This window comes from Tachysurus fulvidraco, chromosome 15 (assembly GCF_022655615.1).
Source record: "Tachysurus fulvidraco isolate hzauxx_2018 chromosome 15, HZAU_PFXX_2.0, whole genome shotgun sequence".
Lineage (NCBI taxonomy): Eukaryota > Metazoa > Chordata > Actinopteri > Siluriformes > Bagridae > Tachysurus > Tachysurus fulvidraco.
The window spans coordinates 6,970,883-6,996,069 of record NC_062532.1 but is presented as its reverse complement, the minus strand read 5'-3'; the positions used below and the strand labels follow the sequence as shown (position 1 = coordinate 6,996,069).

The following is a 25,187-nucleotide window of genomic DNA, read 5'->3' as shown; positions in this document are numbered from 1 at the left end:
GTACAACTGTTCTGCAATTTCTGGAGTTTGCTCCTAAGAATTTCACTCACCAAGGCACATGTGCTGTGGTGATGTGACAATAAGAGTGACTGGACTTGACTTGACTTGACATTGTTGTGTTTGACTGATTGGATGTTTGTAAGAAATAATGAGCAGGTATACAGGTGTACGTCTTTTCTAATGTTGGCGAAGTCAAATATTTCACTTCACATTACACCAATCAGGCATAACATTATAACCAATATTGTGTTGGTTCCCCTTTTGCTGCTAAAAGAGCCCTGACCCGTCGAGGTATGGACACCACATGCCCATTGTTGACAATCTCAGCTGTGGACGGAGGTCAGCACCCGGACTGGTCTGTGGCTATGCAGCCCTGTACGCAACAACCTGGATGCACTGTGTATACTGACACCTTTCCATCAGAACCAGCATTAACGTCTTCAGCAATTTGAGCTACAATAGCTTGCCTGTTGACTCGGACCACACAAGCCAGCCTTCGCTGCCCACCCACATCAGTGTCCTTTGGCTGCCCAGAACCCTGTCACCGGTTCACCACTATGCCTTCCTTGGACCACTTTTGATAGATACTGAGCAGGAACACCCCATAAGAGCTGCAGTTTTAGAGATGCTCTGATCCAGTCATCTAGCTATCACATTTTGACCCTTCTCAAACTCACTCAAATCTTGCTTGCCCATTTCTCCTGCTTCTAACACATCGAATTTGAGGACAAAATGTTTGCTTGCTGCCTAATATATCCCACCGGCTAACAGGTGCCATGATAAAAAGATAATCAGTGTTATTTACGGAACCGTAGATTGTTATGGAAGGAGTCTCCAGTAAGTAGTCATAATGGTCAGTTCTCATGGTCAGGGATTTGGACCAAATTATTATACATTACTATACTGTATGTCTGGATTAGGATTTTTACAGATGTCTTATACAGAAGTTACTGTATAAATCTTGGACAAATTGTTTAGTCCAGAATTGTGTGATTTGAGTCACAGCCTACATAGAGACTGATGCACACCACACTCATTTCTATTCAATCAAAGCTGGATTGTGTCTTATCCTGACTCATATCCTCCAATGATATGAGAAACTCTGTGTGTATGTGTGTGTGTGTGTGTGTGTGTGTGTGTGTGTGTGTGTGTGTGTGTGTGTGTGTGTGTGTGTGTGTGTGTGTGTAACCACTGTGATTTTTTAAAGCCTGAGGATTTCTGGAAAGAAAAACATTAATGCAAACTGAGATATCAGTTTGCTTGTACCATCATGTTCGTGTAGCTTCAGGGCTAAACACACACACGAGCGAGTACACATACCTGGTGCGCTAACCAATAGTAGATATGTTACTACATTGTAGTGCAGAAATATATTGAGTTTGGTGTGTAACGTGTCATTAAATCTGCTCTACACTGAACACACACAAGAATGTTTGTTATGATTTAAGGTATTTACACATCCGTACAGTACATCCCATCCATCAAGCATGATATTAATATTACAGATGCAAATACCTTAACTCTGGTTGTGTTCCATTCACAAAGAGGCTCTAACTGTCCTTATTTTGGACACATACAGTGATCATTAGTGTGTGAGAAACATGGTATATACAGAACTATTAAAATGTTTTAAATAAAACTTTGTCCTATGGCTAGGGTTATGACTTCACTTCCTGTGTACAGTTAGAGCGGGCATGTTCTATTCACCATGATGACTGGACCGGTTATTGAAGGCCGCGTTCGTTATGAGTGTTCAGATGAATGATTAATAAAACACACACCCTGCAGTTCAGCTTAATCATTCACATAGACACACCTTGGAACAACACACACATACACACACAGAAAGATTAAAGAGAGACAGAGAGAGAAAGGAAGCAAGAGAGAAACGCTCGTTTCTATTAAAAAAATCCTGCTGATAATCCCTTACCTTCTACTGACCACCATTAGCTCTGCCTTACATCTAATGTAACTAGCTAACTACGAATGTTAGAAAAAATGAACTGTGACCTGGTTTCGGTGCTAGCATACAAACCTCAACTCTTTCTCGCTGTTACAAGGCACTGGCTCATATCAGTGTGCATCAGCATTTTGTATCAAACCAACACCGTCACAGAGGAAGGAAATACCTAAAAAACCACCTAGGGCATAGCAGAATGTACTGTCCTGCCTTTAGGGCTACTGGCTAATTTAGCTTGTGCACTAACTACAGTGGAACTCCAAAGTTTACACACCTGTTCAAATCGCAGGCTTTTGTGATCCATGATGGCGGATCTTTGAATTGAAATTGTAATTGAAATTGGCGGTTTGGGTGGTGTCTTTTTTTTTTTTTGCTATGTGACTTATGTTCAAAAGTCATGGTCCTGACATCATTCATACCATCCAACTCATGAAGCATGTAAAGGAACTCACTGGTGAATGATTTTTGAATCAAGAGAGAACTACAAACAAATTTCAGTAACTTTAGATGTACCATAAAGCATGAAGATGAAACCCATCATCAATCATCAAGTAGATCCAGTGGAAATAATGGGACAACATAGTGATTTTACCATTAACAGGACATCCCTCATAAAGGGACAAGCTGAGGACTTATCAGAGAGCTACAACAACATTAAAGGAGCTGCTGAAATTTCTGGAACATCTGAGAATATCACCCCAAATCATATGGCAAATGATGGATTGTAAAATCCAAAGTAGCATATTATCCATCACAGAGCATCACGCACACAGATTTACACAGTGCTTCACATCCAGGGTCAATTTAGAGCAAGAATCCTATATGGGGAAAAAATAAACAAACACACAGTAACCCAAGCACAGGTTTCCAACCGAAGATCCTATAGCTCCCGTTTAGATCATTATAATTATTCCTTCTTAGCTACTTGAGGAACATTGTAGTACCTATTCTCACCTTGAGAATAATCAGTGGACTGAAGAAAGAAATTTCTTATTTTTAAACTTTTCTCTTATCATTAGTTCCCATCACTGGAGAATCCCATAGCAATCATAGCAATACTAGAACCTGGTCTCTGAGTGGGTGGGGTAGCATTCTCTCTCTCTCTCTCTCTCTCTCTCTCTATATATATATATATATATATATATATATATATATATATATATATATATATATATATATATATATATATATCACAGAGGCACTAGCCAATCATATTCATCTGTGAGGTTGCATGTGCAGAAAGAGCAGATAGTGCTTTCCTCTGAATCTCAGCCTATGCTGCCCTCTGACTTTCCTCGCTTGCTGTGACTGAGAATGCATATTAGCCTTCATGCTTCCTGGTTTGTAGTTGAGAACTGGCTGGTGGTTGGCACAAAGGGGGGGGGGGAGATTTCAATTAACATGGCCAGGACCTCAGAGGAGAGCTAAATTTATAATGGTGATGGATTAGGCTACGGAAGTGCATTAATTGAATCTGGTGATAAAATAAAATACCGCCATGTTTCTCTTGGCCTGCATGAACTTGAAAAAGTCTGTTGAAATGCCCCGCAGTATCACCCAGAATCAATTACACCACTTTCTCGAAGTCTCACACCTCTCAGTGCTGAGAGTCTGCTGTGTTTGCTGTGTCACACTCATCTTATAAATGATTCAGAAACTGGTCAGCCATGGGCAGTAATTACAGGAATGAGTTTCCTTAGGGTGAAGAAATTTAGGTAATAAATTCATGGCTGTTTTTGTGAATATTTTTATTTTAACTCCAATTTAACAATCTTGGCCTACCCTTCTGACATTTCCACTAAAAATGAACACTCTGCAGAATGTGCAGAACTGAAACTGAAAAACTGAACTGAATTTATATTTACAGCTTTTTCCAGACATCCTCACGAGTGATTTTTTACACATGATGTGCAGTCTGTAACAAAAACACATCCTCGTGCTAGTTCACTTGGTCAGATGCACATATTGCCAACAGTCTCAGACCCTGTTGAAGACTTAGCACAGAATGTGGAACTTTAGTAGAAACAAAAATGATTCAAACTCACAACCTCCTGTGTTGGAAGGTGTTGGAGATGCAATGGGTTTATGCCAAATGAATCTGACTTAGAGAAAAGTGTTCCTGATAAACTCTATACAAGAGACTTGAAGTGACATGAACCAAATTTTTGTAACTAACACTTTATTCACCACATGCATCATTGTATAGTGCATGTGTGAGCACTTACAGGTAGTGTGCGTTAGTGAGTGAGTGAGTGTGTACTTACAGGTAGCGCTCGAGCCCTACGGTTTGCCGGTGCATCGCCACTGAAAGACCGAACAGGCTTCCGGGTGTTTTTCCCTCCTTTACCACCGCAAAACGCGAGTCCAAGTTAAAACCCGCACACACACCAGAACACAGCAACACAAACAGCACGGTCAGGTCCATCCGGAGTTGTGACGTCATTGTGCTGACCCTCTTTAATTAACCCCAAGTGACAGGAGAGCACTTTTCTAGTCGTGCTTCTGAACACGCGCGAGCCGGTTAATGTCTAAGTCCAAGTACAGTAAAGAGGTGCAGGAGGAGGTAGAGGAGGAGGAGGAGAAAGTGCGTGCACGCACACACACACACACACACACACACACACACACACACACACACACACACACACACACACACACACACACACACACACAGCCCCTCCCACGAGTGTTCGCTAGAGGAGGAGCGCAGAAGGATCTCTCGTAAAGTGAAAGCTAAGACTCAAAACGCATACTAACATATTAAAGCAGAGGGAGGGGTGTCGGGGGCTGCAGGTGCACAACACCTGCCATTTTAGTTCTTGACGTCTATAGTGCACCCTTGTAACCACCCCTAACCCCGAACGCCCCCTCCCCCTGCCAAGTGCAGTATCACAACACTAGAACACGTGCTAGGAGAAATTCACCATGCCTTCAAAACACAAAAGGATCAAAGGACCAGTGATACATGTGCACACGCAGGGGAGGGTGTGTGTGTATGGAATAAAAACATTGTCAATAATAGTCAATTATAGTCGTACGTAATTCAAAGCATTTGTGTGTAAATTTTAATTTGATTGTGCGTAATTTAAAACTATTGTACGTAATTATGTTTTTTGCGGAGTTGGATCCCAAAATCTACGGCCACGACCGTTTACAGATACGAGATTTTGTGTGTTTGTTCAAATACAACTCCAAAATGTACGACTATGACAGTTTACACACACAACGCTTGTTTTCACAACACATCTTTTTCACACACTAAGTGCGGTCTACGAAACAATTGTCAACAAATACGACATAATGTTCACAGGCATTACTATCCGAGGGAAGATTAATCGAATCCACGAAGTGCGCATGCGCCCCGCCCTCTTTATAAAGAATTATTGTCTTGTTTTCTTCTTAACATGGTAATAAAATAGCTTTTTTCAGAAGATTGCACCTCAAATGGGCTCTTTGCAGAAACTAATTTATGATTATTATATCCCCTCAAATACGTTGGCTACAGGTTGAGATTGTGGCTGCTATACTCTTACCAAACAGTAGTTTATTTGAATTTTAAACACAGAATAATCATAATGATAAATAATGAAAAAATTATGAAGTGATGCTGACTAGCCTATGATTGAATTAGTTCACTATTATGAGCTGTATTTTGTGTTCAATATGTCTCCAACTCCAAAACACCTAGATAGTGACAGTATCATGGCAAAGACTTCTCTGTAGAATAAGAATATAAACAATGATGGTCTCTTTTTAAAAAACAATTAGCACTCGTTGTAATGTGTTAAGCACAAAAAAACATCTTCCAGATTACAATGACTGATAGGTTAGAATATCACTAGGGCCTCAGAAATATATGACTGTACAGTATATATCACAGGCCCGGCTCCACGGGGGGCCCTGAGTGGGCCTGGCCCACCCAATCAGAGGCTTGGCCCACCCTGGCCCCACACCACATAACAGCCGATCACAAAATTGGTGCGATATTCAATTCAGCTCGAGATACGTTATTTTCTAATTTCTGCCCAACCCCCTTTTTTCCCCTCCTAGACAGACAGACAGACAGACTTAGCTCATTCATTCACATTCACGCAACCTTTGAGGTAAATGGACGTGCTTATAAAGCAATAAACGACAGTCACAGTAACTTTATTAGAACTGTTAGTGAACTTGATTAACACACTATATATAGCCTAATAATATACAACATGTACAAATTTGTACAAACATGCAGCAATTCTGTCCCGAATGATTTAAACAGGGCGAATACTTACCAGTGGTTCTGAAATCATACCCCGTCATGCTTCACTCCAGTAACATTTACATTTACATTTATGGCATTTAGCAGACACACCCTTATCCAGAGTGACTTACAACTGAGCAACTGAGGGTTAAGGGCATTGCTCAGGAGCCCAGCAGTGGCAGCTTGGTGGACCTGGGGTAACAAGTTTGTTTTAGTTGATGTAAATAGTTATTTTAAAAGAATTGCCCCTATTTATCAAATCTAAAGTTACTTAATTGATACAAGATCTGTTAAGGGGTCAAGAAAATATTACAAATGCAAAAAGAGAGAATGTAAAAATAAACATGTTAACCCTTTATTTTTATATATATATGTGACACCCCCCAATCCGACCGGACCATCTGGAATATCGCTTGGCCCACCTTTCATCTCATATCTGGAGCCGGGCCTGATATGTCAGATATAAAATATATTAAATTACATGTGAACTCAATGTCAATCCCTCACAAATGACCCAAGCATTACCTTGTCAGCCCACAGAAATTACTAATGATCTGGACCATTATTTTAAAGTGAAAAACACATTTAAACAACTTAACACATTACTAATACTCAAGTGGACTGACAAGGTAACACTTGTTAGTGAGGGGTTAATGTGTTTTTAACTTTGAAATAATGGTTCAGATCACTGGTAGTTCTAGTAATTAGTAATTATTGAATACCAAATAAAGAATTACCTTTGTCCTAAATGTGCTATTACTTACTGCTTAGTTCATCTTGCTTCCATATTAATTAGTAGTATTAAGCTCAGTGTTAATGTTGTACTACCTATTACTTCCTGCATAGTCACTCATTACCAACAGACCATTATTTTAAAGTATTACTGATTTTGTCTAAGTAATATTAATGTCAGAGTAATTTGACTTACAGGGACCCCTGATGATGCACTTACTAGAACGCCTCAGGTCAAGAATAAATGCAGTTTTAAATGGCCATCAGCTGGACTTGGACTATTTTCAGTATGTTATAAATCAAGAAGTGTTTATTTTGTCATCAGCCTCCACTATCTTTGATGTGCCAGATGATATTTTGGAGACCATCATGGATCTACAACAAAAAATTCATGCAGCTCTTTCCCAAGAAGTGGCCCCAATTCTTACGAGGGAATGTGGTGGTGGACGAGATCGACCTAAGTTTATTGTTTCTGAGGAAATGCTGTCTCGGCTCAGTGAGATGTCTTTACCTGTTTCTTGTATTGCGAACATTTTAGGAGTAAGCCAGTCAACAATCTTCCGCCAAATGTGTGACTTGGGTTTATCTGTAAAAACTACATATAGAACCATATCAGACAATGAATTGGATAATGCCATTTTGGCCATCAAAAGGTGGCTAACAAATGCTGGATATAGGATGATGAAAGGCTGCCTACAAGCAGGTGGACATAGAGTTCAATGGAACCGCATAAAAGAATCTATGCACAGAGTAAATGCCCCTGGAATTCTGGAAAGGATGACACAGCTGGGGTGTATTATTTTAAAGTGGACCATTATTTTAAAGTGAAAAACACATTAACCCCTCACTAACAAGTGTTACCTTGTCAGTCCACTTGAGTATTAGTAATGTGTTAACTTGTTTAAATTTTTAATGTGTTTTTCACTAAAATAATGGTCCAGATCATTAGTAATTTCTGTGGGCTGACAAGGTAATGTTTGGGTCATTTGTGAGGGGTTGACATTGATTTCACATGTAATTTAATATATTTTATATCTGACATATACTGTACAGTCATATATTTCTGGGGCCCTAGTGATATTCTAACCTATCAGTCATTGTAATCTGGAAGATGTTGTTTTGTGCTTAACACATTACAACAGTGCTAATTGTTTTTGAAAAGAGACCATCATTGTTTATATTCTTATCCTACAGCGAAGTCTTTGCCATGATAGTGTCACTATCTAGGTGTTTTGGAGTTGGAGACATATTGAACACAAAATACAGCTCATAATAGTGAACTAATTCAATCATAGGCTAGTCAGCATCACTTCATACTTTTTTACAATTTTAAACTAATTATTATCATTATGATTATTCTGTGTTTAAAATTCAAATAAACTACTGTTTGGTAAGAGTATAGCAGCCACAATCTCAACCTGTAGTCAGCTTATTTGAGGGGATATAATAATCATAAATTAGTTTCTGCAAAGAGCCCATTTGAGGTGCAATCTTCTGAAAAAGGCATTTTATTACCATGTTAAGAATAAAACAAGACAATAGTTTACTTTTAGACATGTTGTGATTAGTAATTAAGTGGTTCTTTACTAAAGAGGGCGGGGCGCATGCGCACTTCGTGGAATCGATTAATCTTCCCTCGGATAGTAATGCCTGTGAACGTGATGACGTATTTTAAGTGACGTGACATACGGCTAAGTACGGTGACCCATACTTAGAATTTGTTCTAATTGTTGTCTCTGCATATGACCCATCCAAAGTGCACACACACAGCAGTGAACACACACACACCGTGAACACACACCCGGAGCAGTGGGCAGCCATTTATGCTGCGGTGCCCGGGGAGCAGTTGGGGGGGTTCGATGCCTTGCTCAAGGGCACCTCAGTCATGGCCGGCCCGAGACTTGAACCCACAACCTTAGGATTGTGAGTCAGACTTTCTAACCATTAGGTTAGACTTGACAGTTTGACAGTTGTTTCACAGACCGCACTTCGTGTGTGAAAAAGATGTGTTGTGAAAACAAGCGTTGTGTGTGTAAACTGTCATAGTCGTACATTTTGGAGTTGTATTTGAACAAACACACAAAATCTCGTATCTGTAAACTGTCGTGGCCGTAGATTTTGGGATCCAACTCCGCAAAAAACATAATTACTGTACGTACAGTAGTTTTAAATTACGCACAACTAAATTAAAATTTACACACAAATGCTTTGAATTACGTATGATTATTATTGACAGTGGTTTTATTCCATGTGTGTGTGTGTGTGTGTGTGTGTGTGTGTGTGTGTGTGTGTGTGTGTGTGTGTGTGTGTGTCCTTGAAATTTCTTGCTGAATAAAAGAGCTTATGCTTGTTATAAAAATATAATATATATACAAATATAAAATACGTATAGTACAAATATAAAATACATATAATACAATATAAAAAGTCTCCACATTACAATATGGCAGGGTTTTTGATAAAATGAACAAAACAAAAAAAAGAAGCCAAGTTAAATAAGAACTTGTTCTTCATTCACTATAAAATTACAGCCTGTGAAAATTAAATCAGTCCGATTTTTAAAAGAGATAAAAGTTATTATTCATCAAATTATATATTCCTATTATGTTTAATAGTAAAAGATTAGACTGTACCAATATTTCTGAATTTACCATATCACTGGAGCCATTCCCTAGAGATCCCTGGGTTCAGGATGGAACCTTAACATCATGCCTCATGCCTTTCATAAACAAATCACTTCAACAATAACACTGTGTACAGAAGTAATGGCTAATGGCTAAGGGTTATCCGTTGCATATTTTATGAACAAGATTGAACCATTGGTGTTTTGCACATTGTGCATTGAGGGCTGGATCTGGCAGCAAACTTACAAAAAAAAGTTTACTGTTTAGAAGTTTTATAGACTTTACTGTATACGTCTACAGTGCTACAGGATGTGGTGCTGAAAAAACATTATTCAAACTGAGAGACTTCTAAGAATGTAATGGCACATGCAGGCTTTAAGGAGTGTGAGTGTACTTTATACCATGTAGAACACTGTGCATTGACATCTATTGAACAAGTGAATTCAAACCATTAATACTGTACTTTATTTTTACTACATTCATGTCGAAATGTATGTTTTTATTTATTAAGGCCGAAATTCTATCTGTTTAGAAAAGATTTGTTTGGAGATAGGAAAATACTGTAGTCCAGCATGACTTTATCTCATCTGTGAAACCTGGCAGTGTCATGGCCTGTATTCGATGCAGCAAGACAATGACTTTAAGCCCTGGTTAAAAGAGAATAAACTTAGTGTTTTGAATGGCCAAGTCAAACTCCTTACTTTAATAAAATAGAAATGTTGTCAAAAGACCTAAAGCAAGTGGCTCCTTAGAAATAAAAATCATTAACCCCACAGAGTTGAGGTTGGGTTAAATTTTACTTTCCTCACTAAATAAATTACCAGGAAGAGAATTTTGCACATTGCTTTAATTAGGATTTCTGTCTTCTTTTAGGATTTGTGTGAAAGAACATACTGATCCAGATATATAGAACCATCTAAAGGGTTCACAAACTTTTAAGCACCACTGTACACCATATAGTTTAGTTATGTAGAACCAGCTTTAGCATCAATAACAAGAAATCAATTTTCTGCTGGAATTGATCAATCTCTCAGAAATTTTGGCACCCTCATTTTTAAACATTACTTGAGATCATTGATATTAGGACAATGGATTATGCAAAGCTCTCTTAAGCTCTTGCCACAGTGTTTAACATAGTGACTTTTGCATTCCACCTTCATTTCTTTCTTTTTTTAGTTATTCTTTAGAGTTTATTTTAGATTTTTTTTTTTGTTATACCTAGAGTTCTCAGAGCACCTGACAAATGAGTGGAATGGATTTCCATAAATCAAGGATTCAGTCTTTAAATTTGAACACACACATTAGCACCCATTATTACCAGAATTATTCCTGAGGTAAAGGCAATTTCCAAGATAATATGTGCGTGAGAGACAACGAAAATAAATAACAAGCCCTATAGTGATGGGCCAGTAGGAATAGAGAAAAACAGGGACTCTAATTCTTATAGAATATTCAGAAAGGGAAACATCATTAATTATTTTAAACAGGAAGTTATTTAATCAGTGATTGAACTTTTTTGATGTGTGTGTGTATGTGTGTGTGTGTGTGTGTGTGTGTGTGTGTGTGTGTGTGTGTGTGTGTGTGTGTGTGTGTGTGTGTGTGTGTGTGTGTGTGCGTGTGTGTGCTTGCAAATCTTGTACTTTGATTACAAGCGCAATGGTTATAGCTCTATCACAGCCCAATCTCAAAGAACAAAGGCTGAGTCTATAATTATACTGTGAGTAACATCCATTCTCTCTCATTCTAACCACTATGTGTCACTGACAGGCACAAATAACTGAGCCCAAATTGAGTCCTAGTTTCCTGTTTTATGTTTTTTTTTCTTAGTTTCTATGCTTTTTAATGGGTTTGCCCTCCTTAGTCAAACACCTTCGGCTCACCATCCCCCAAATGCTGTACTGCCCCACCCCTCTGGGGGTATAACAGGAAGTAGATCAGAAGGAAGTGAGGGTGGTGATTGTGTTCATGTTTCCTGTGTTGCTCTGAATCAATGAACAGTTAAAAAAATGCCTGCCAAATTTCATTTTCTCTCTCTCTCTCTCTCTCTCTCTCTCTCTCTCTCTCTCTCTCTCTCTCTCTCTCTCTCTCTCTCTCTCTCTCTCACATACTTACTTCCTCATGTGGCCCATGGAGAATGAGCAACATCCAGGACAGTTAATGACAGGGTCATTTTAGTCTAACAATAACTTTGCTAGTTACAAAGCTTTATAGAAAATAGAATCAAGTCTTTATTAGAGTCTAAAAGTTAAACTAAAAGTCTAAAAGTTTGGATGTTTCAAGCATTCAACACTGGAAGGTTTTTATATGTAGAGGAAGGGGCGGGGCTACCATGTGCTGCCATTGGATGAGGAATAATCTTCAAGATGGGACATGACTCTCCAGTGAACAACACATCATAGAAATATTTTGTAACGCTTATACTTTTAGTTAGTAAAAAAAAGCCATTTTAATTGAGACAAAGATGGAAGATTATCAGTCTCCATCTTGTTCTGTCCTGCATCTTTCTCTGTCTCACCAACCACACCTATATTTTTTCCTTTACCACATCCATAACCTTCCTCCTTGGCCTTCCTCTTCTTCACCTTCATAGTGCGTAGTGTATAGTCATTTGGGCCACAGCTAGAGTGTCTATGACTCACAAAACCATTTCAATTTACAATGTATAAGATCTTTACATATCTTTGTAATATACATTGCAAAGATTGGGTGACTAGGAAAAGGTGATTATAGAGTGGATAATGTCCAAATTCTAAAGATTCTGAAGATGTATTTGTCTGGAGGTTTTGCAGAACAAAGGAAAGTCTCTGAACAAGCTGCTAGACTTTATGTTGACTATGAAATTCCCATCATACAGGTACTAGATAGTAGCATGTATGTTTGTATGTGTGTAGTGAACAGATTTTATCCCGTTTCATTTTAATTCAGGGCAAGAGCTTTTATTGTTTATTGCATGGTCAGATTCATGCTTGTCAAGTGATGTGAATGATGGAATTGTCCTCTGAAAAGGACACCAGAGACACTATGAGGAGTGACAAGACGCTGCCTGAAATATGAACATGACGGCTGTATTATTTAAGTACCACCCCTCAATAAACATAATCTCTCTCTCATTCTCTCTCTCTCTCTCTCTCTCTCTCTCTCTCCCTCTTTCTCTCTATCTATCTATCTTTCTATCTCACACACGTCACTCTGCCATATTTACAGTATTTTTGTGTTGTGTGACTTTGATCTTTGATCTAACCATTTATCTCCCAGAAGATTTTGCTGTGCAGTAATTACCCCTATCACACACACACACACACACACACACACACACACACACACACACACACACACACACACAAATATTTCAGATCAGTGAGATCAGTCTGATTATCCCTCTTGTTTCGGCAGATGTGTGATAAACAGACACTAAACAGACACACACACACACACACACACACACACACACACACACACACACACACACACACACACACACACACACACACACACACACACACACACACACAGTTGGTGTTCAGGCCTTTTTTCCCTCTCAGAAAAAATGAGCTTAGAAATTGCCTTTGTTTGCGATTGTGATGTAGCATCCGACTTTTTTACACCTACGTTGTACACATACACATCAAGGAGACACACAGAGTCAGGCTTTCTGTTTTCATTCAAACCAATATGAAGGGCAAAACAAAGGGTTAGGTAAAAGGTTTATCAGTGAAATGAGGCAGGCAGATGGTCAGGTGATCGGTAAATACACATAAAGTAGATAAGTTCAGGTTATAAATGGAGCCTCATGATTGAGTTCAATTAGCATTCAGGTGATGTTGTGTCTGGAGAGAAGCTTGAGTAAGGTCATGTGACAAGGTCGCGTGCTGAGGATTACTGACGTTTGAGTAGAACATTTGGAAGAAACCAAAGCATGAGGGAGGTTTTAATTATTAGTTACTCAAATACTACATACTGTACACCACTACCACAGGTTATTTTTAATTGGTTGTGTATCAAATGTTTGGTGTGTTGTGAAGCCACACCACATGTTGTGTAGATTTGTGATGTCATACCAAGCCTTATCCAAATACTCAAATAATATTTGACTTTACTGATATTTTTATAAAAATATATTTTTGCTACAAAGGAAAAGTGATTAACATGTGCTCACACATGTACACTAGGTCAGTGTCAGTAGGTCAAAAACACACAGTTAGTGTGTCATGTTGGGGGTCTAAAGCACCTTCACTACACAAGGCAACACTGAAATTGGCATGTGAAGGTGTAAGATTTCCAAAAAACAGTAAAAACCAAAACAAGATAATAATAACTTCAGGTGTATCCTGTCTCAACTGTTAGTTACCTGCCAAAATGCCACTGCTCAGTCCTTGAACAAGTTTCTTAAGCATCAGTTGCTTAGATATTTAAATATAGATATATGTATAGAGATGCATCCTTCGCTCCCACTACGTACAAGCATAAACAGTACTTTAAAGTGGCACATTTAAGCTAATCAGTGAGAGGAAATCCTGCGTGTTGTGATTATGCTAATGCTATAAGCACGATAATCACAATCAGTCTTACTGTAATCTAAGTAACTGGAAAACAAAAAGTTGTTTCTACATGCTTACATTTTTATTCAAAGATAATAATGGTGTTATTAGATTTATCTATAGATTTTTTTTACATAGACTACACTTTTCGTGTTACAAGTGTCTGACAGTCTTCTGTGGCAGGAAATCTAATCATCAGTATCACTAGCATAAGATTAGCCTAGATCGTGCATAAACCAAACCACTGTGAGAAGAAAAAATAAATAAATGAATACACAGCTGTGATACACTGCATTCACACACATACATGCACAAGGGGAAGTCATGGCCTAATGGTTAGAGAGTCTGGCTCCTAGCCCTATGGTTGTGGGTTTGAGTCTCGAGCTGGCCACGACTGAGGTGACCTTGAGCAAGGCACCGAACCCCCTCCAACTGCTCCCCAGGCGCCGCAGCATAAAATGGCTGCCCACTGCTCTAGGTGTGTTCATGGTGTGTGTGTGTTCATTGCTGTGTGTGTCTGCACTTTGGATGGCTTAAACACAGAGAACAAATGGGTCACCATACTTAGCCGTATATCACGTCACTTTTTCATATTTTTGTAGACCTGCAATATTAATACATATACAGTATAAATGAACTATGATTCTGTGTGTGTGTGTGTGTGTGTGTGTGTGTGTGTGTGTGTGTGTGTGTGTGTGTGTGTGTGTGTGTGTGTGTGTGTGTGTGTAGAGGAAGCAGAAAACTGAGATCTGAATCTGAAACATATTTCACTCTGTCTGAACTAAATAATCAAACCCTTAACCTTCTAAATAAAGTGGTGAACGTTTTGCAAGAAGTGACTTTCGCATCTATTGTCTTCACAATTTGATAACCAAATTCTGACATAGTCTTTGTCGCTAACAGCCAGCCGACACAGAGTGAAAGCAAACACAACAATAAAGGACTCTAGTCACCCAAACCACAGCCTGTTCTCACTACTGCACTCAGGCAAACAATACCGCAGCATGAACTCCAACACAGAACCTTTTATTGAACATTTCACTTCCTGTAAGCAATTAGGGCCCTGATAAGAACCATGATCCAGACACTCACTCACAAACCCATCTACCTTACATGTATTTGCTCTTTGTGATGTTTGCACAGCTTGGAAACTCACAATGAAGAGTTTCAAAGATAACTCTGTGGACTTGACAAATAAAGACTGGCTCAGCTGAGTTTGTCTCGGTCTTATAGAATTTTTCGATCTGACAGGTTCTCTGATTAATACATCTGGCTGGAATGGCTTTCAAAATTGTACGATCTATGTGCAAGGTCTGTCAAAGTTTCTAAGAAGTGTTGTTTTTTTAAATAACTGAATCTGGTTTAAACATGATTTATAATTTTTTTGATTTATTTACCCACAATACCATCTTATTTGATTCATAGTGATTCATAGAGAGAGGGTTGGTCATTTTATTAATTAATTAATTTATACCATAGTGGCTTTTGATAATAGTGTAAAACTCCTAGAATAAAGGGTTTATACCTGTTCCAGAATACCTGTTTCAGCATAACAATATCTCTGTGCACAAAGCGAGATCTATAAAGACATGGCTTGCCCATGATGGTGTGGAACATTGGACTGTGGACTGCACAGAGCCTTTGGGATCTTTGGGATGAACTGGAATGCAGTCTGTGTGCCAGGCCTCTTGTGGCTGAATGGGCAAATCCCCATAGCCACATTCCAAAATCCTGATTGGAAGCTGTTACAGTAGCAAGGAAAGGAAGGAGGATGAGCCATATGAACAAAATGCCCTTGGATTACGATGTTCATCAAGAATGGTGAAATGTCAGTATATGTTTTGCCACGTAGTGCAGCTAAATTAATAAGCTCATGGCCATGAACTCCTCCTGGAAAGTAATTCTTCTCAAGCTGATATTTTTTTATACCTGTCTCTGTTTACATTTGATTCTTGTTTTTTTTGTTGTCTGTTACCTAAAATGACCTCTGGCTTATATTGTGGACCTGTATAAAGAGTCTTCTGTACAGACTACAGACAAAATCCAGTGTTTTATTTCAGTAGAAAGAATGGCAAGGGATTGCTTGACCATCATGCAAGCATTGTTGTATGAATATGTTTTTGTGTGTGAGGGAGTATGTCTGTGTGTTTGTGTTTGTGATTGTTTGTGTAGGGAATGAAGGGGTCCAGACTGAGTACGTGACAAACAAGCAAAGACATCCCTGCTCCCAGGGAAGAGAGTACATGTCTCACACACACAAACAGTAGAGAGAGAAAGAGAGAGAGAGAGAGAGAGAGAGAGAGAGAGAGAGAGAGAGAGAGAGAGAGAGAGAGATAGAGAGACTAAAATAAAATGTGAGATATGGGTGCATGTAATTCAAAGAGACAACAGTAAGCAGTTGCAGAGACAGTGCGTCCACTCACTAACATCCCTAATGGATTCTAATGTCCCCACAGTGATGATGTCACAGCCATTCTGTGTGTGTGTGTGTGTGTGTGTGTGTGTGTGTGTGTGTGTGTGTGTGTGTGTGTGTGTGTGTGTGTGTGTGTGCGCGTGTGTGTGTGTGTGTGTGCGTGTGTGTGCATGTGTTTCGTATGCTATCAGAAAGTCCATTAAAAGGGGACATGTTGAATAAAAGCTTAGTGTTCAGACCAACATTTGTCTATATATATATATATATATATATATATATAAATGATGTCTTAAAAAAGTAAACTTGACAATTAAAACTTTAAAAATTTTTTGCCATTGAAATATGCTGACTGAAAATTGTTCTAGCAGCCAACTGATGATGCCATAAAGAGCAACGACTGATCAATTACTTAAACACAGATTCCATGGAAAGACACACATCAACACTTACCGTTTTAATCATTTTATGCACACTCTTTATTTGGGTTTTTATTTTTTCTTTCTTGTGGTTTCAGACTACTGTAGTGCAATGTGAGCATTCAGCAGAATAGTGGCAGTGGTTAGAATGGCTAAAGCTCTGGGTTGTTGATCGAAAGATCTCTGTTCACACTACAGCACCACCAAGCTGCCACTATTGGGCTCCTAAGCTTAAGTCTCTTCACTCCGGTGGAGCTGTATAATGGCTGATCCCCTTCTTCTTCTTCTTCTTCTTCTTCTTCTTCTTCTTCTTCTTCTTCTTCTATATCCATCACTCTGCTAGTGTAATGCGTACATCAGTGACGAGAATTAAAAATAATAATTCACCAGAATGTATCTGGCTCCACCTAATGGACGCCAGGGGGCATAGCACCTTCTGAATTAATTCTTCAGTACACCAGAAATTTCAGGGGTCTGGTAATAGTAGCCCAGTACGAGGAGATTGGGTCAATGGTCATGAAGTTGATGCCAAAATCTCCTACCACCTCCCTATTACATCTGAAATCAAGGTGAAATCTGTTTACTTAACCAGGTGACATTGAACCAGTCTTCAGCTGTTCAGTTTCAGTCGTGCACTATATTATACGGTTATAGGTAAACAGTGGTTATTTGAGTTATTGTACCTGTCCTTGGGCCACCATGAAACCAGTCTGGCTGTTTTCCTGTAGCTTTTCCTAGAGCACAACTGCTGTTTTTGCTCAATTCTGTATAAACTCTAGACACTATTTTGAGTAAGAAAAACACAGAACATCAGTTTAAATAGTGGACCAACAATACAAATGATTGGAGTCTCTGAAATCAAATTTTTTGATACTTTGATGTTTGATGTGACAATAACTAACTAAAGATCTTGCATGACTTTATGTGATGTGCTACAGGTATTCCTATTAAACTGACCAGAGATTTTGATGCCGTGTCTGGAGCACAGGATGTTGTGCATGATTTGAAGGTCAAATTGCTGTGATGGAGGATCATAAAAACTAGTTCTATATGTAACTAGCATTTTATTATCCTCTGCCTATTGCACACAACTGAATGAAGCCAGCATTTTGACCCCAAAATCTGATGAGGTTGATTGCATGATGGTGCACATGTATGGAAGAGCTGAAAGTGTGTTTTTCTGTCTTTTTTGAATTCGCCTTCACCTACTGTATTGTTCATGACCAGCTTTTCTTCGCTGAGTTAACTCGGTGTGTTTGTTTGCTGTGTTTATTCACTGTTGATTCGTTGTGTTGGTTCACTGTGTTTATTCACTGTCCTGTTCACTGCTTCATCACCTTTTGCTTTCTGCTTTGCAATATCCTTTAACCCTAATCTGACCCGAGGTCCATATATATATATATCATCTGTGATCATACCAATATGGTGATTATTTTATTAACAAATTATTTTATCACATGTAGTGTGACTGTGCTTCCCAAACAAACAGCCTACAAAGTTAACATCCTACATTAATGGAACATAATTAAAATGGTGCCATTTTGAAGAGCTCAATATATTTATGACGAGCTCAACATTTTGTGGATATATGTGTGTGTTAGATATTGTGACATGTCAAGGTTTGGGGTGAGTTAATGATTCAGATACACACACACACACACACACACACACACACACAACTGTGCAAAATAATGACAGTTTAATGACACTTTAATTAAACCATCCAAATGAACCAAACACTTATCACACGAATGGTATAAAAATATAAAACTATCATTTACGCAATAAAATATTCTTAGCAGTTTCTTCTCGGCTGAGCTCAATCATAACAGGTTTATAACCAATGCTAAAAATCCATTTTTAACAAAAGGACTTAAAAAGTGTTGTAAATGTAATGTTTGTGAAACAAAACACAGTTGAAACACAACCATAATAATACTTCACTAAGTATTTCTGTGTGTTGAGAAGTTTGAGGAAACCTTTTAGAGAAACTACTTTATAAATGCATCTGGTATTAATCAGTGCTGGCAACTTCAGAGATGTTCCACTGTCTACACACACACCCACACACACACATGCAGCATGGTGTTTATTGATCAAGAAGTACTCTCTCCCCTTCCCCTCACTGACACTCACTCTTCAGGTCAGAAAAGACCTGTGTGAAGTAGCGTGGGTCTGCATTTAGCTTTAGCATGTTAGCACTGGTGCAGTTGATGATCTGCAGGCACCTATCCCAGAATGCTTCTTTGTCCTGCTGCAACAGGAAGGGCTTGAGTGGGTATGAGATCTCGCTGCCCATGTAAGAGTAGCTCAGGTATAAACAGGTGAGCAGTTCAAGGCGCAGCTCATAATCACTCCCCACCTCGGCTGAGATCACTGAACGGCACAGCATGTAGAGGAAGACTACACTTGGAGGCGAGATAAAGGTTTGCTCCTGCCAGCCCTGCAGCAAAAGGGCACGGTCAACGGCACGCAGCCATAGGGCCGGGTCGCCTGATGATAGATACTTTAGCCGGTAACACCGACGGCACAGGAACTCACCCAGACAGTACAGCAGCTCACTGGTTGATGCCTGTACCAAGATTCGCTTTGGAGATTTGGAACCTTCCGACCCATCCTGATCCTGTTCCTCGATGGCAGCAATGTCACTAGTGGTTTTGGAATTTGGAACATTTAGCTCTCCTTCTTGTGTGAACGCTGATAGGTTAGCATAAGACTGAGACTTCTTGAGGTTTAGATTGCCATAAAGGCTGACACTAACTCTAACAGCACTCTCTTCCTGACTCCCTTCTCCTTCTCCTCCTGCAGGGAGCTTCTTTGAGCCTTTCCGTCTCGCAGAAGCGGCGACGATTCGTTTCCACGGTAACACGCCAATAACTGAGGAGCGCTTGGTGTTCTTGCTGTTCTGTGCTGCCTCATCACACAGCGTTGCCTTATGGTAGCCTGGCGATACTGACAGAGTAGTTCCCATGATACTCAGTGCTCATACAGTGATGCAGGGGATTAAGCTTTTCCCTCAGGTCGAGTCACAATGTGACTGCTGAACTCAGTCTGCACCTTAACACACAAACAAAGGTTGATCCCACTAAGCGTTAACATTCCAAGAGATATCATGCAAAATAAAAAATAATCCCGATACAATGATTACTGCCTCACATGACTAAAAATATATTGTTGATTCTGAAAATCTAATTTTTTGTTCCATACAAAGCAAAAATATACTTTTCAAATTCATCTGTATTAATGAGGACATAGCCAGCATCTCACTAACAATCTCATTAGTAACATCATATTAGGTTCATGATGACATAACAAAAATAACAAAAATACATTCATAACTCATAACGTAACACAAAACACATTTATAAATGCGAACACAAAACGAGCGTGAGTGCATGAACACTAGCATAACTGTATGAATCCACTCGAAACTAGAAACCGTATACCGCATCGACTATTAACATATTTGTACACTATATATTTGTACATTCATTATTTGTCTACTTACTAATAATAATAGTTCTGTAAAACCAAAAAAAAACGAGTTAGCTGTCAAACTGTTGCTGCTGCAGGAGCCTGTTAGCATTAGCCTTGACAAGCTACATTTGCATTAGCTCGTTTGCTAACAGCATGTTGGACAGGTATGCTGGATCGTTATTATATGGATAAATAGGCTATTGGTTACACTGATTTATTCTTAACATTATTTTTTATTATTTTATAATATTTATATTATTATACAAACAGTAAGCTGCATTATGGCTATTCTGCAGCAGCTGTATTATTTCTACTCTAATCTTTGGCAGTGTGACACATGAACATTAACCCTAGAAAACATAAAATATCAATTCTGTAAATAATAATATTCAATAATAATTAAAAAAAAAAGTCGAATAAGGAAATAGAATATAATTATTTTAGGCACATAACGGTGTAACTTCTGACCTACAAACGCAAGTGCATAGAGTCGAGCATGATCTCGTGATTCTCCTCATAAATAATTAATCACTTCAATATTGAGGTTTAATCCTGCAGGACACATTGTGCATGATTTTGAGCCAAATAACAACACGGTACTAAAACGACGAACTCACCATTCAGGGGGATTTCCGAGTGCTGTCGGTGATCTTCAGTTTAAAGCTCGTGCATGTTCCCGGTGTGTTAAAGCCTCATCTATCTGCAGCCTCGGATCAACGACCTGAAACCAGCAAAGCCGTTAATGTGTGTGTGTGTGTGTGTGTGTGTGTGTGTGTGTGTGTGTGTGTGTGTGTGTGTGTGTGTGTGTGTGTGTGTGTGTGTGTGTCCACCGATTGCATTCTACATTAAAGCCCTGCATGCACGTGCGTCTATTTCTACGATGTAATAATAGATGTTTTTTACATCAGCACGCGCAGGATGCACAATTCGTTCTGATGTCGGTCCCCGGTGTTTGTGAAAGCATTAATAAATCCTGCGCTTCGTTATAAGCCATCTACACAATGACGATGGCAATGATTATAATGATGGTGATAATCGTAATGATACTGATGCTAGGCATAGTGACGAATGGATTAACACACAAAAATATTGAAGGAACGCGCTAATAAATAGAGTGCTAGAGAGGAGTAAGGTATATGTCTATCGGGTGGGGGGTGGGGGTGGGGTGAGATGCAGGGGATTGAGAAGAGAAAGAAAATGAGGTGATGAAGGTATTGTGAAAAGGCGAGAGGACTAGTTGAAGGGAAATAAAGTCAGGTGATTTTATGTTTATGTCCAATATCATCCTACTGTAGCAGTATGTTTTAATCCTTTAAAGGTTTGCATTCAAATGTAATGCTATGTGCCAAACCACCCCAATCTTTATTATTATTATTATTATTATTATTATTATTATTATTATTATTATTATTATTATTATTATTATTATTATTATTTCTTTTAACAGAAAGTGTTCTAATGTTCTATCTGTTTTGAGATGCTTTTCTGCTCACCACGTTTGTAAAGAGTGATTATATGAATTACTACAGTATATCCTTCCTGGCAGCTCAAACCAGAATTGTCTATGTGATTTAGATTTGTGGGGATCGGACATGCTGTTTTGTTTCAGTCAAATTGTCTATGAAATTGAGGTCAGGGTGTTGTGTTGGCCAACTCTTCCAATTCTTTCACTGCGTTGTGTTGAACTTTCTGACTTATGTTTTGCGGTGTTGCTTCAGTATTTCTAAATAATCTCCATCTATTTTCTGAAGTTGTTTTCTACATTGCTCCCCATTCCATCAAGACACACTGACAAAATGCTGCCATCCCCATGCTTCACCACTGGGGTAGCGATCTTTGATGTAAAAATTGGGTGCTTAAAGTGAATGTAGTGATGCTGATAAAGCATCTAAATGAAGACACCTTGACGCTTGCAGCTAGACTACAGACTGGTTTGGACATATACCTCTGAATGGGACAACACAGACATATATTTTTTCAGGAGCTTAGGTGTGCAGTAAGATGCCACACATCTTCTACCAGCTGTTTGTTATACAGCAGCTTGCTAGGGCAGCACCAATGCAGGAGATTTCAGCAACCTAAACAATATGATGAATAACGCTGGACAGGTAACTGGGACCAATCTGGACTCCCCGGAATCAGTGTTAATCTCTCACGCTTACTCACTCATTTTCTACCGCTTTATCTACCTCGGGTCACGGCAGGATACACCCTGGACGGAGTGCCAACCTATCACAGGGCACACACACACACTCTCATTCACTCACACACTACGGACAATTTTCCAGAGATGCCAATCAACCATGCATGTCTTTGGACCGGGGGAGGAAACCGGAGTACCCGGAGGAAACCCCCGAGGCACGGGGAGAACATGCATACTCCGCATGTTCAAGGCGGAGGCGGGAAACGAACCCCAACCCTGGTTGTGTGAGGCGAACGTGCAAACCACTAAGTGTTAATCTATTTAATTTATTTTTAAACATTTTAATAATGCTTTATCCAGCTGATGTTCATGATTTCCAACATTCCAAGCTACTAGGATAAAAAACAAACAAACAAACAAAATATCCCCCAAAACTTCTAAGGGACTGGGGGTCTTCGAGTTTAGCAAGTGTAGTTACATGAACATGGTGTTGCCCAGCAGAACTTCTTCCAGTTAAATGAGCTACTGTAAGCTGTATATTCAGCATACCAAAATATATGGTTAAAGCGATAACAAGAGAATGAAGAAGCATTTTTACACACAGATGTGTGTGTGCGAGCGCGCGCGCGCGCGCGCGTGTGTGTGTGTGTGTGTGTGTGAGAGAGAGAGAGAGAGAGAGAGAGAGAGAGAGAGAGAGAGAGAGAGAGAGAGAGAGAGAGAGAGAGAGGGCGCCCTCTGCTGCTATTTGGTGGCGGAAACACAGCGCTGCATTCTTTAAGCGCACCGAAATTCAGAACACACTTGTCAATACGTCCTTAAGATCTAAAGCCCATAACCCGGAAATACATCGAGGTCCTCCATCTTTATGTCTGTATCAGTTGTTTGAATAATAACAGGCGAATATTAGACACCTAGATCACCTGTATCACCTATACAACAATGTTTTTACTTAGTGTTAGCTTTTATGCTCCGTATCCTAGATGGCTGTTTTGTGTTTTATTCTTCCCCCTGTGTACAGGTTCACAGTTTGTACCCTTCTGGTGTCACGTTTTAAACTGGACATTGACTACGGCAAGCACTTTCTGTGGCTCACACCTTGAGACATTACTGCATTTATTTCAGAACTGTGTCTACACTTGCACAATACTGTGACTTTAAACATTGTTTGATGAATGGTTTGTGGTTTTGTAACTTAGAATTAGACAAGTTTTACATTTATAAATGAGGAGTAATAAATCTTAAGCCCTGGTTTGCTTCTTTAAAAATGACTTGTTAGTGTTTCTTTAATACTATGTCTACCTCCACTAATAGGAAAGCTATTAAAACCTTGAACATATGCTCCAGTTTTGGCATTTGTGCATATTCTTCATATTACATTAAGACCTGTTTAGTTTTACGTGTGATCCACATAGTGTATTATTATTATTATTATTATTATTATTATTATTATTATTATTATTATTATTATTATTATTATGTCTGGATTACTGTTGGATTGGATGCAGCTTCATTCCTCGTTCTGTTTCTTTGGTATTCTGTGATTTATATTTTATATTCACGTATACTTGCCTTTCCTCCCTCTGAAACATAAAACAAATTAAAGAAATGAGACGCAAACACGTTCGGGACTTGATAGAACGATTAAAATGGCGCATTGATGACGTAGGCGCTTGTGAGTGCTGAATGCATGCAATGAGAAAGCCTTCTCTCTCTCTCTCTCTCTCTCTCTCTCTCTCTCTCTCTCTCTCTCTCTCTCTCCCTCTCTCCCTCTCCCTTTCTCTCATTCTCATTCTCTTTCTCTTATTAATAAAACAATAATACAGCGCAGCATGTAAGCGTGTGTCTTGATTAACGAGGCTCGCGCTTGCAAAGGCAACGTGTCGTCATATGTCGCTGTCCATAAAGGCAGTTTTATGTCGCTGTCCTGTTCCGCTAGTGCTGAAAAGGCTACTGCAATGGGCCCGCCTCTCTCCGCACGCGCTGTGCTCTGATTAGTGAATGTCAGTGTCTGAGCTAATGATATCGACTTTACACGGATCTAGACCAAAAAATACACTGCAGTAATGTGAGAAACTATTAAAGTGCTTTAAACAAAGTGCAAAAAACGAAACAGAAAAAAAAAAAAAGCCTTCCAACTCTTAAAGGTTATATAACAAATTAAATTCTATACTAATAATTTTAATCCACTCACAATGTTTCATATGTCGTGCGGCTAATTTTGTATGTTAAACGCGTTTTTAATACCACCTTTAACAATTGGACTTATTGAAATAAATGAATGAATTTATATTGCGCTTTTTATTTTATGATTCTGATTGAAATATTTTTTGGGGAAAAATGATTTCAAGTGTCAAATATAAAAAAATATTTTTATATTTTTAATGTTGAATAGAAAATCCATATTTTAGTCCTGCGTTTAAAATAATATAACACAAAACATATAACAAATTACAGCTGACAGCTTATGGTGACATTTATGTCGCCGTTAACCAATCAGAGCGCTGAGAAAGGTCAGGGCGGGGCTATGCCTGAAAAGCGGTGGGAAGTGATATAGCGCAGACGGAGCAGCAGCGCAGCAATACAGAGCGAAGATGGCGACCCGGGTAAGACACAAAGCTCACCTCTAAATGTAACATCAGAG

The 25,187-nt window shown here is 39.0% G+C and overlaps 3 protein-coding genes across 6 annotated transcripts in view; 1 reads left to right on the top strand and 2 right to left on the bottom strand.

The window, feature by feature from the left end:
• The window catches only part of itga3a (integrin, alpha 3a), a 42,372-nt gene extending 37,810 nt beyond the window's left edge, over positions 1-4,562 (bottom strand). The window contains exon 1 of one of the 2 annotated variants that reach the window (XM_027171890.2): positions 4,225-4,562. In XM_027171890.2, coding sequence (XP_027027691.2) covers positions 4,225-4,403 — 179 coding nt within the window. In that variant the 5' untranslated portion in view covers positions 4,404-4,562. The remainder of the gene's footprint in view (positions 1-4,224) is intronic. The other variant, XM_047800857.1, reaches the window with a different exon arrangement.
• Positions 4,563-18,688: 14,126 nt separating this feature from the next.
• cdk5r1a (cyclin-dependent kinase 5, regulatory subunit 1a (p35)) lies at positions 18,689-21,554 on the bottom strand. The gene is made up of 2 exons (XM_027171889.2): positions 21,021-21,554; positions 18,689-19,983 (listed from the first exon to the last, which is right to left on the bottom strand). Exon 2 carries the CDS (start codon positions 19,895-19,897, stop codon positions 19,049-19,051), a length of 849 nt encoding a protein of 282 aa, XP_027027690.1. The 5' UTR covers positions 19,898-19,983; positions 21,021-21,554; the 3' UTR covers positions 18,689-19,048.
• Positions 21,555-25,062: 3,508 nt separating this feature from the next.
• nsfa (N-ethylmaleimide-sensitive factor a) overlaps positions 25,063-25,187 on the top strand; it is a 24,848-nt gene continuing 24,723 nt past the window's right edge. For 2 of the 3 annotated variants that reach the window (XR_007137920.1, XM_047800812.1), the window contains exon 1: positions 25,063-25,149. Coding sequence is in view for 2 of the 3 variants with exons in the window: in XM_047800812.1 (XP_047656768.1) it covers positions 25,138-25,149 (12 nt within the window). In the remaining variant the exon portion in view is untranslated. The remainder of the gene's footprint in view (positions 25,150-25,187) is intronic. The other variant, XM_027171923.2, reaches the window with a different exon arrangement.